Source organism: Coturnix japonica, chromosome 24 (genome assembly GCF_054131305.1).
Source record: "Coturnix japonica strain WE chromosome 24, WE-NBRP24, whole genome shotgun sequence".
In the NCBI taxonomy this organism is placed as follows: domain Eukaryota; kingdom Metazoa; phylum Chordata; class Aves; order Galliformes; family Phasianidae; genus Coturnix; species Coturnix japonica.
The window spans coordinates 2839968-2850467 of NC_140686.1; the positions used below are offsets into that span (position 1 = coordinate 2839968).

The window sequence follows — 10500 nt, forward strand, 5'->3', positions numbered from 1 at the left end:
AAATGCAGCAATAAGGTGTTCTGGGGAAAGGCCAACTCACAGGTAGTTTTTGAGCACCCATATCACAGTACCAACGGCCAGCACCAGCGCAGGCAGCAGCATCGCTGAGACCGTCACCGGAATGCGGCGCTTCCGCACAGATCTGTGAGCAGCAGCCTCTGTGCTTTTGCCTGTGTTCATCCCTGGAAGAAATGAGACAATGTCCCACGTTACCTTCAGCTGCGCTACAGATAATCTCTCAGTGTGCTTCATGGACCCAAGAGGTCATTTTGTCAGTGGCTGCCTCCGTCTCTGGTGCCGAAGCACCGGAGGACAAGAAGGATTGCTTCCACCTCTCGCTGGGTACGAAGAGGCTGCACAGGCACTACCCGTGTCCTCCTCTGGGCCGAGAGCTGGGGCTGTACTCTGGGGTCTGGGCTTGGTCCGTGGGGAGAGCTACAGAGCAGAATCCCTCATGCTTTTCCCGGCATGCGTGTCCTGAGCTCTCCTGTGGGACGCCCCCCAGGCTGAAGGTCAGGCTTCAGCCAGCACAGGGCACAGCCAGAGCCAGCCCAGGGGAGAAACACTCCTGCTTCTTTTACATGTACTCTATGCTCACACGCTCAGGTCTGGCTGCTGACCTGGTGTGCAAGAGCTGGCAGCAAGAGCCTGCAGGCACGCAGTGACTCTGGTTTGTGACACCGTATGATCATGGGACAGAAATTACCTGGCATGCCGGTTGGTGCTGCCTGCATTCCTCTGTCTGGGACGGGCAGTGTGGGATAACCGCCTTCCTGCAGCGCATCTGGGACCGGCAGTGTGGGATATCCACCTTCCTGGAGTGCATCCCGCTCACTTTGTTGGTCCGTTCCTTTAGAAAGAAAGCAGGGCAGTAGGATTGGGATGTCACGTGCCCTCATCAAAAACTGAGCTTCTCCAATCCCGAGCTCAGGTAAAGTCCAGGCCCCCCCCCAAGTACACTGTGAGCCCCTCTGTTACCCAAGGGCATTTGGGCCCTCCCAGCTATTGGACAATGCTGACTCCCTCACACCTCTTGAGGAATCAGCTCCTGTGCAAGGCCCTCACATTCTGTGCTGTCACCAGCCCGTCACAGCCAGGTAGATGCAGGCTGAAATCCAAGCTCTAACACACAGTCCAAGCCTTCAGAATTAGCATCTCCACCTCATTTCCAGCATTAGCAAAGGCAGCCAACCCTGCTCGGGATGCTTCTCCTGCCTTGAACTTGCTCAGCTGCACGGAGGGCTTTGGATGAACAGAAGCACAGCGCTTGCCACTTGCTGCCATCTGGGTGCCAACGACTGCACAAAGCAGCTCTGACAAGTAATGGTTGTGCTGGGGGAGCAGCTGCCTCTGGGTCTTGGCTGGATGCAGACCATCTGGCAGCAGACCAGCTCTGGTGCTTGACAGCACCTGCAAGGTGATACATGGAACACGGCTGCAGCACGGCTCTGACCCATCCCTTCCTGCTGTGCAGGCTACAGCCTGCCCACACCTGTATATCACACCTCAGCTTCCCAGGTCCCACAGTGAACAGACTGAAGTATACCCACCACGCTCTGCCTTCTCCATTTCCTTCAGCAGTCGCTTCAGGAGACGGGATGAGCCCTGAGAGTATTTTCCTCGTTTGTATTCATCCTCTTCTCTTTCCGGACCTTAACAGAATGTATGAAGTTAAATATCACGTGCATGAAGTTTTGAAGATCAGCGGCGAGTCAGCCAAGTCAGTGAAGACAGAGTACTCACTGCTGGGATTCCAGCTGGGCTCCAGCACAGGAGGAAACCGATGACTGGGCAAGGCCCACACTGGGGGCACTTCTGCAACCAAAGACCCATGAAAAGTTTCAGTCACACACTACAGCATCAACTGAGTAGCAGAGCGTACAGGGGACTGTGCCATGAAATGGCACTGAAACGGGCAGCAAAAGCTCTCTAAAGAATTTCAAAGCTATGACGTACCTGCGCGATCCGACAGAGTTTCAGTTCCAGATCTCAGAGAGGAAGCTGGATCAACTCCTCTAGTCAAATCTGCAAACGAACACAGGACAGAGCAACTGCTACTGAGCATCCTTTCGGCCACAAGGTCGCAGGATGCAATTAAAGCCAGGGATTCCTTCACGACACTATTCTCTCCCTTCCGCACAGGAGCACCTCGGAAACAGTTCCGGGCTGCCTACAGGGGCCTCACCATCGTGCTTAACTAATCCTGTGTGGAACTGCCCAGAGGAACGCCCTCCTGGAGTTCACCCCAGCTCTAAACTGCATGGAGTGGGGTAAACCTCAGCTTTGGTAAGCCACTTCCTGGAGACACAGCTGTCATCACAGATAGAGGAGAAATGTTCCCATTGCATGTGCCCATCTCTCTTTTCCTTAGTGAGCTGCAGTGGTGGAAGTGGCTCAGGTAATGACACGGGGGGGGGAATTCCAAAGCTGCACAGAGGCCAGAGGCGACCTGCTGGCTGGTATTCCACAGCTTTCCAAATACTGTCTCCAGGCCATGGGAAACAATTCTCAGGGACCTCGTGGAAGAACACTTGGCCCCTTGAAAGTTTCTTACTGGGAGACCTCGTAGATACACAGACAAAGCCAACACAATGCTGACAGCACGGAGCTCCCAAGAAACGATGACCATCCATGCTTCTTGGGGAGAAGAACCCTCTGTCCGGTTAAATGCGGAATCCTCGATGAACCGTCCCAGCCAAATATGAACAAATATCAAGGAAATAAAGCCTGCTGATTTACCTCCAGTCTCGCCCTCGGGATCGTAGGCAGGATTCAGTTCTGCAGATTCACCCACAGGGCCTGCAGACACAAGTGTGATCAGACACAGGTGAGGAGAGCTTCCGGCACATGTGGGGGCCTCCTTTTCCCTGAGTGACCTGTAGGGTCTGGCGGTGGTTGGGGAATGCCACAGCCCGAATACAAAGGTCTGGGCTCCCTCAGCTGCAGAGGGGCAGTGGTAACCTTCCCACTGAAACGTGGCAGCTCTCTGAGAGAAAAAATACTCATGGCTCATCTGTGCAAACCCTTCTGGGCACAAACAGACTTGGAAGACCTGGAGAGGATCTCCAGTAAAATTGCACCCAGGTAAACCATGAGAGCATGAACGTTTCAGCCTCCAAGGAAACAGACACTCACAACTTACCCCTGGGTTGTCCCCCAGGCACAGGCATGAAGTCCGGATCCAAAGGAGCATCCGGAAAGGGAGCACGAAGCTCATAATCTAGAATCAAGAACAGATGAGAGAAGTTCCCACTTATATGCACTATATGGTGTGATCTCCTTCTCCCTCAGTAACTGGATGTGGAGAATAACTCAGGTCATGATTTCCAAAGTTGCAGGGTGGACGGGATGACCCGTAGGCTGGCACCTGGCAGCGTATGCAGTGCTCTCTCCGGGCCACGTGCCACATCTCTCACAGATTACGTGGAAGAAGATGCAGCCCCCAGGGCTTTCTTACTGGGAGGCCTCTGATGGACAGCAAGGTCACACTGAGGCACTGGAGGAAAGCACACCTGTCTCTTCCCCTGGGCTGTGGACTGGGGCTCTGGCTTGGAAACTGGGGAGTGCCATGAGCCTGAAGCAGAAATGCTCATGCACGCCCAGCACGCCTCTTCTGAACTCTCCCCGGGCATCTCCCAGGACGAAGGCTGTGCTGCAGCCAGCAATTAGCAGAGCTACAGCCTGGCATTGCTGGAGCCAGCCCTGGAGAGCAGCGCAGCCACGGGCTCTTGCCCGGCTCCTGCAGTGCTGCCCATCACCCCCTACCCAGCAACACCCCCATGGAAGGCAGGCCCCAGGCAAGTGTACTACAGGGCCGTGGGGACACAGCCTGACTTCTTGCTCCCAGCGCTGCTCAGTTTGGGTCCCATCTCTACCCACTCACCTGCTCCCCGTGCTCGCCACGGAGCAGCACAGCTCTCCTGGAAACTCATGGCCACCAATAGGAGGAAGAGGACAAGGCGGGCAGGGTCCATGGCCGCCCCCACACTTGCACCACGCTTCCAACACCACCGCTGCAGCCACAGTGAGTGTCGCACTGAGCCAAGACTGCGGCCAGGCCTCGTGAGCTCATGACACAGCTCAGCACAGTTATAGGATGGGGCATTGTGACCTCACATCTCTGTGATTCTGGGTGGTGGCTCCCCGCAGGCTGCTGCTCTTGTGATGCACTGCACCAGGGCTGTGTGGGGCTGGTGCTTACATCATAGAAATGCAGAATCATAGAATGGCTTGGCTTGCAAGGGACAGTGAAGAACTCAGAACCCCAGCCCCACTGCCTCGGGCGGAGATGCCACCCACAGAGTCTTGCTGCCCAGAGCTCCATCCAGCCTGGCCTTGAACACCTCCAGGGATGGAGCATCCACAACTTTGCTTGGCAAACTTTTGCAGAGATTCAACAACCCCAAGAAGGCATTATTTCCAGCTTGGTGCACCACCTCAGGCCACAGAGGTAGTGACGCAATATGCACAGGTTATCCACGCGTGTGAAACGTGCTGCAATTAAGCAAGCCAAGCGGATAAATCCTCTCCAGTGTGGAGGATGATGGCTGAAATACAAACACGGAGAAGCTGACCTTCCCACAGACCCGCCAAGTCAAGTGTCACGTGCTTACATTTTTGTTGATAGATCTTCAGTTTCATCTTTTTTTGATGGCTAAGGAAATCTCCTTTCCTGCACCAAGTGTATTTCCCACGTGTAACGTGCTTCCAAGCCTGATTTTAGTAGCAGAAATTGAAGGCTTGCTAGTTGGCACCTCCCATCCCCAAAGTCCCAGTGAACTCACCCACTGCTGACAACTGGATACTTGGTGGTGAGAGAACCATCACCTATAGGATCCCACACGGGTCTCCAGAAACTGTTGCACCTTTGGATACATGGCGATAAATATTATGTCCATACAACACCCTCATTGAAACAGAGCCTGCCACCTTCCCTATAACCAGGCAAAGGGCGCAAAGGAAGCTGAACTGCTGAACCAGGCACCAATGGGGCTTACGTGTTTGCATCAAAAGACAAAATACCAAGCAGAGAGCATGGGAATCAGATGTTGTTTCTGAAGCAGAATTAAGAAAGAAAAAATTGATTTCACAGTCTGACAACAACCCTCCTCCTCTGCCCCCTTCCCCGAGCGCACCCCTCCCTTCCTTCCCTCTTTGTTTAACAAAGACTTTGAATAAAATCATCATATCAATGCTACAATTGCTGGCCTGGGATTATTATCGCCTCTTTGGGGTTCCTGGACAGGAGAGGTGCACCCCACTGATTTCAGCGGTCCTGGAAATGCAGACACTGCCAACTTCTACCAGTTTAAATCTGCTTCCAAACTGTTGTGGTTTGGTAATTTGGTTGGTGTTGCTATTCCACATCAGAACATCATGTGGGATAACGGGAGTAAAGGACACAAGATTTTTATTTCTTTCTTTTCTTTTTCTGTGGACAGCCTTAAATGGGCATGGGGGGAGGGAAGCGGCAGCGGAGGGGAGGCCACCCTGCCCCATACATGCCCCCCCACCCCATAACTCCCCCCACCCCACATATGGCCACCCCTCCACCCCATAGGAGCTCCCCCTGCCCCACAGAAGGCCCCCTGCCCCATATAAGCCCACCTCCACCCCACATATGGCTGCCACCCCGCCCCACAGAATAGCTCATGAAGCTTCTTTAGAGCAATACAGTTTATTCAGTCTAAATGAACATGTGAACTTAATTACTCCACCATACAGTAAGCCTAGGATGAGGAATTAAATAGATCCCTTTATGGGTTTTGACATGAGTGAGGTTTTGGCAAGTTGTGCAATTTTTTATGATCTTTAGTGGGTTTTGTTGTTTCTTTTTTCCTTCCTAAATTAAAAACAAGAGCATCTTTCCTTCTGATACAGATTATGCCTCAATCTGTAAGTGTAAATCAGAGGCAGACTTCAGGCACAGGAAGGCAGTAAACATACACAGTTATAAATTCAAGTACATTTGGACTTGATAAAAGCACAGTAATCCACTGTTAACTGAGAAAGCCGCTTGGCATTCTGATCTGCTCATCATCATGGGAATCTTGCTACCCTTGTGGAGATGTCTTACTTTTGAACTCAGTCCTGTCCTGTTTCTGTCTAGTTCTTCGTAAATACTGATGCATCAGGAAGGAGAAATACTAGGGATTACTAGGAAGAACAATAGAACAGCAGGCATCATTGTGTCATCGCGTAAATACCTGGTATGCCTTGAATTTCAGAGGGTTGCAGTAGGAAAATTCACAATGAGCAGAAGTTAGAATAACGAGAGGTATGAAATGTTATATGTCAAGGAAAACCTGAATAGACAAAGGCTTCTCAGTGTGGAAAAGGCACAGCTGTAGAGTCAGCTGATTGCTGAAATGGTACAATGAGGTGGGAGAATACCACGAGAATTTGGCATTTAAGTGATAGAGCTCTACAGTTAAATTTAAGCAATAAAAACAAAACTAAGTCTTCACTTTCTAGGTTTGCATCAGAGGATTTTAACAATTGGTAACTTGTTTTTTATTACAGTGCTGTCATTGGTGAGATCGATGAAGAGACAGATTCAGCTCTTGACTTAGGGAATATTCGAGCAGAACCCTTAGGTTCAGTTGTGCATTGAAAAGAAGAGAATGCACAAGGACTTTGTAAATCTTTGGTTGTACAGACCTATTTAACAGTGTTCAACAGTTTTTACAAATTGTGCGTAACTTGTCTAGTCACCAGTTGTTTTTTTTTTATTATGAATATGTTGTAGTTTCGCTTGTAAATTAAAGTTTCTACATTTTACTAAGTATGTTTTTGTTGGATTTACTTTCGACATTTCATGCTGTGTAATTTCACTATGAATAATGGGAAACTCGAGCAATATCAGGACAGGGGGCTCTGGTATAGAGTTCAAAGAAGGTAATGCATCTCTATTCACAGGCTGACAAAGATGTAGGTGCTAGAGCATTCTTGGAGAAGCTGAGAAAGGTGATTTCAGACTCTTTCAGAAAAGACTGCTGACAAAAACTGGCAGCACAAAGCCCTATTAGGTTGATAGGCTGTGCATTGTTGAACTCTTCTTCAACAAGGTAGGCAAAGGATGGTCTGCTCACGGGTCTGGTTAGAATTTCAGACTGCAATTCAGTGCTGCCAGGAGGGAGACTACTCAGAAGCAAAGTTCTGTGTGACAGCTTAAACTGTCAGCTGTGAAGTTTGGTTACCTACACATGTAGACATCAGCAAAGTTAAGATTATTTTTTACTTTTGGATTGCATTCAAATTTTCTGTTTCAACAGCAGATTTTATTTCAGTTTTGATGCCATTGGTTTTGGTCTGGATTTGACCAAAGACTGTGCTGGTTACACTGGTGAAGAAATCGGAGAGAGAAGAACTGGTAACAAAGGGGTTCTTTAAATCAAACAGAAGGCCCACTACCCTTCTAAAAACTACAAAGGTGAAATCATAGCCTAATAAAGTTACACTCTACAGTGGATTGTTAGGTCTTAATTAGAGCTTAATTTTGAGAGAAGTTTCATTCTCAGATGTTGGAAGAAGTCTGGGAGAGGAAAAAGGGAACCACAAGCCGTTATTGTTTTGGACAGGGCTGTGCCAGTTGCTGTGTGCCATTTGGCTGGCTGCTAAGATTCCTGTGGTTTCCCACTCTGTACGGATGTAGAAAAGAAAGTGTTTCCTAGGAGATAAGTGGTAATTTCTGCAAAAGAAGTCCTTTCTCTCACTGAAGGAAAGAAAAAAGTACTCAACAAAGAAGAACAATTCTCAGGCTTGAAGGTACTCTCAGTACGGACTGCTGGTCTTAAGACTGACAGATGGTTCCTCAGTACATGGAGAGTCCTACTGAAATACATATAAGGTGTCAGTTCACAGTGTTCTTGAAAAGCGGCTTTTCCTGCCAAGAGCCAAAATCAAGAGTATGATAAATAACAAGAAACTGAGTAAAATTCAATGTGTCCTTGCAAATTAGCAAACTGATTTTACAAAAATGAGCAGGGAAGAGAAAGATGATGTTGAGGACAAAAGGAAGTAACACTGAATTGGAGGTAATCGTCATAATCCACTACGTTTCCTGTGTTGCCTGATGTTGGTCGCTTCCTCCTTTTGTTTATTTAAAAGACATCTTGGAGTTAAGGGACAAATCTTGGCTAACACTGGAAAAGGATGTCTCCAGTGAAAGGACTGAGCTGGCTTATAAAAAGATGTGTTGAATTCATTTGGTGTGCTTGAAGCAAAACAAAAGCCACCTTTGTAGTCAAAGAGCAAGTTCCTTAATTGCAATTCGTGTGCAGAGCCTCCGTGTCCACACGTCTGCAAAATTCTTCAAACATTAGTTGGTCAACCCATAGGTTGAAGGAATGTGATTCTGTTTTGAGGACTTAGTCTGATAAGGGAGGCTTTCTGTCCAGCTCATCCCTTGCTATCAGCTACAGCCTGTTATCCTTAGGCCTTGGACTTGGTGAGTATCAAACATGCTGAGCTAGATCTGGAGACTCATCAGGTAGTGTGATGTATCTAGTACGATTCCATCAGTATACTACCTTCCCAACAAACATACCAGTTCTGTATGTGTGAATAGATGCTTTTCCACCTATTAGCTTCCGATGGGTGAAGCTGTGCTCCACTGAGAATTTTACTCTGCAGGTAAAATGATCCTAAATACCTGGCTGGTGTTCTCAATGCCTTGCTGAGAGGTGATTTAGTTGATTCCATGGCTGACAGTTCATGGCTTGGTATTTTGTCATGTTCCTTTAGGAACTGAATGACCTTGAAGGCACTTCTCAACACAATGAAAGCCTCTCAGAAGAGACTCAAACTCCAAATGGGAGTAATGCCACTGTAACTACATGGTTTATGCTTGCAAGGTTTATTTGGTCTATAGTATTTGTGAACACATCTGCCTCTTTCGCATCCTTCAGGCTGTGGGTTTAAGGAGTGACAGTGACAACCAAAGGAAGTGTGAGCCATGGAGCCAGACATAGCAGCTCTGCCTTCATGTCTGGCAGCACTGTATGCAACTTGGCTAATTTTTAGTAATTGTATTTTCATTCCTACCTTCCAGCTGTGTGTTCTGCTTAGTGATTAGAACCATGAAAGTCCATGAGTTTTCTTTGAGTGGAAGAGGGTTCTTCAGTCTCAATTGCTGTCCAGTCAATGAGGGGAAACTTGTACCAGGTTTAGTTTAACTACATGTGGCAGAACGTAATGAGTCAGGTGTTTGCCTTGAAAATCCCACACTTGCCTCTAATACTCTTTTAAGGATTTATTTATTTATTTATTTATTTACAGTAATTTTTACAGCAATTACAGAAACTGTGACATTTCTTCCAGTAGTAGAATCTTCCCTGAAGAAAATAAAAGCTCTGCTGATGAAGGTAGAAATCAAAGGTGAAAACAATAGCAGTCAGACTCCTGCCAAGAGCCACTTGCCTGCACTGTGATCCTGACCTTATCCAGGCAGTAATATCTTCCTTCCTGGACCTTGCAGCACATTCCAGGAACTCGGGGACTTGTGCTGAACAATGTGTTGCTGCTGTTAGTCTGACATCAGTAACGCTGGCCCTGAATGGGTGCCAAGAAATGTCACTCCACAAGGAACTCCTCCACTTGCACTGTTATATAAACGGTGTTGGTTTCTCCTGGGGACACGAGGGCAGGAGGAGGGCAGTCCCTGTACGATTTTTGTTCTCTGAAACATCAGTAGTGGTTGTTCCCCACACCTCATTGTCATCATTGTGTCATGGTTTTGTAATTTTGTAATTTTGCTATCAGTATTCCACATCATAACATCATGTAAAGTATGGATACTTCTATTGAATGTGCAGTCCACAGAAGAAGACTACATATCCCAGAGAACAACAGGGGTAACGATAAGTCACGGGACCAGGACGCTGTATAATCTCGTTCCCAGGCTGGAGTGCCCTCCTCCTTCTCTCGGACTTCTCGGAGAGTGGGAAGCGTTCCAGCCGTGTCGCATAGAGTTCACAGTAGGCTTCTCTGTTTTCGGGGACTCTCTCTCTCTCTGTTTGTTCGATTTGTTAGCCTCAATTATATTATATTGTGTTATCTTGTATTTCGATATCATATCCGCAGGCACCGAACCCCAAGGGGCCGCACGCACTCCGCCTCACTGCTCCGGTGGCCCAACTCTAACTCGGTCCGGTCCCGGGCTTGGCGCAGCTGCTAGTCCGATGGCAATGGAAATTATAATAATTGATCACAGTCCGTTACAGATTTCTTTGTTCTTTCTCCACACCCACTGCTGCATTTGACTAGTCTTTAAAAAATCTGTCATGGGTTACTTAGATTTACCTATGCCCGTGACAGGGGAAGCCACCCCGTGGGCCCCCCCCGGGGCCCAGAAAGGAGGGGGAAAAAGGGGGATGGGATAAAAACAGCGGCAATCTAAGGAGGAAAAACTTATTTTACTAAATATGATATCGAAATACAAGACTCCTCACAAATTGAGGATTTCCCCTGCAGTTTCCTTAAATGACAGCATTCCCTGTC

General features: G+C 48.2%; 2 protein-coding genes and 1 long non-coding RNA gene across 4 annotated transcripts in view; 1 reads left to right on the plus strand and 2 right to left on the minus strand.

The window, feature by feature from the left end:
- The window catches only part of LOC146757014 (uncharacterized), a 1781-nt gene extending 867 nt beyond the window's left edge, over nt 1-914 (minus strand). The window contains exons 1-2 of the mRNA XM_085523398.1: nt 707-914; nt 41-182 (exon numbers count right to left, since the gene is read on the minus strand). Coding sequence (XP_085379524.1) covers nt 41-182; nt 707-899 — 335 coding nt within the window. The 5' untranslated portion in view covers nt 900-914. The remainder of the gene's footprint in view (nt 1-40; nt 183-706) is intronic.
- The window catches only part of LOC146757013 (uncharacterized), a 10862-nt gene extending 4077 nt beyond the window's left edge, over nt 1-6785 (plus strand). Inside the window, exons 1-2 of one of the 2 annotated variants that reach the window (XR_014936998.1) lie at nt 4524-5346; nt 6523-6785. This is a non-coding gene — a long non-coding RNA (uncharacterized LOC146757013). Of the gene's footprint in view, nt 1-4523; nt 5347-6522 lie in introns of those variants that run through there. The other variant, XR_014936996.1, reaches the window with a different exon arrangement.
- On the minus strand, nt 1492-2080 carry LOC146757015 (uncharacterized). Its single transcript, XM_085523405.1, has 3 exons — nt 1957-2080; nt 1744-1815; nt 1492-1652 (listed from the first exon to the last, which is right to left on the minus strand). Exons 1-3 carry the CDS (start codon nt 2063-2065, stop codon nt 1507-1509), a joined length of 327 nt encoding a protein of 108 aa, XP_085379531.1. The 5' UTR covers nt 2066-2080; the 3' UTR covers nt 1492-1506.
- Nucleotides 6786-10500: the final 3715 nt, after the last annotated feature.

What these genes read in the sequence shown, in the direction of transcription:
- LOC146757015 (XM_085523405.1), bottom strand. Translation starts at nt 2,065, where the DNA reads ATGCTCAGTAGCAGTTGCTCTGTCCTGTGTTCGTTTGCAGATTTGACT. An exon ending in AACTCTGTCGGATCGCGCAG is followed by an intron (nt 1,816 to 1,956) that starts GTACGTCATAGC and finishes CTTTGGTTGCAG; the next exon opens with AAGTGCCCCCAGTGTGGGCC. An exon ending in GCCCAGCTGGAATCCCAGCA is followed by an intron (nt 1,653 to 1,743) that starts GTGAGTACTCTG and finishes CATTCTGTTAAG; the next exon opens with GTCCGGAAAGAGAAGAGGAT.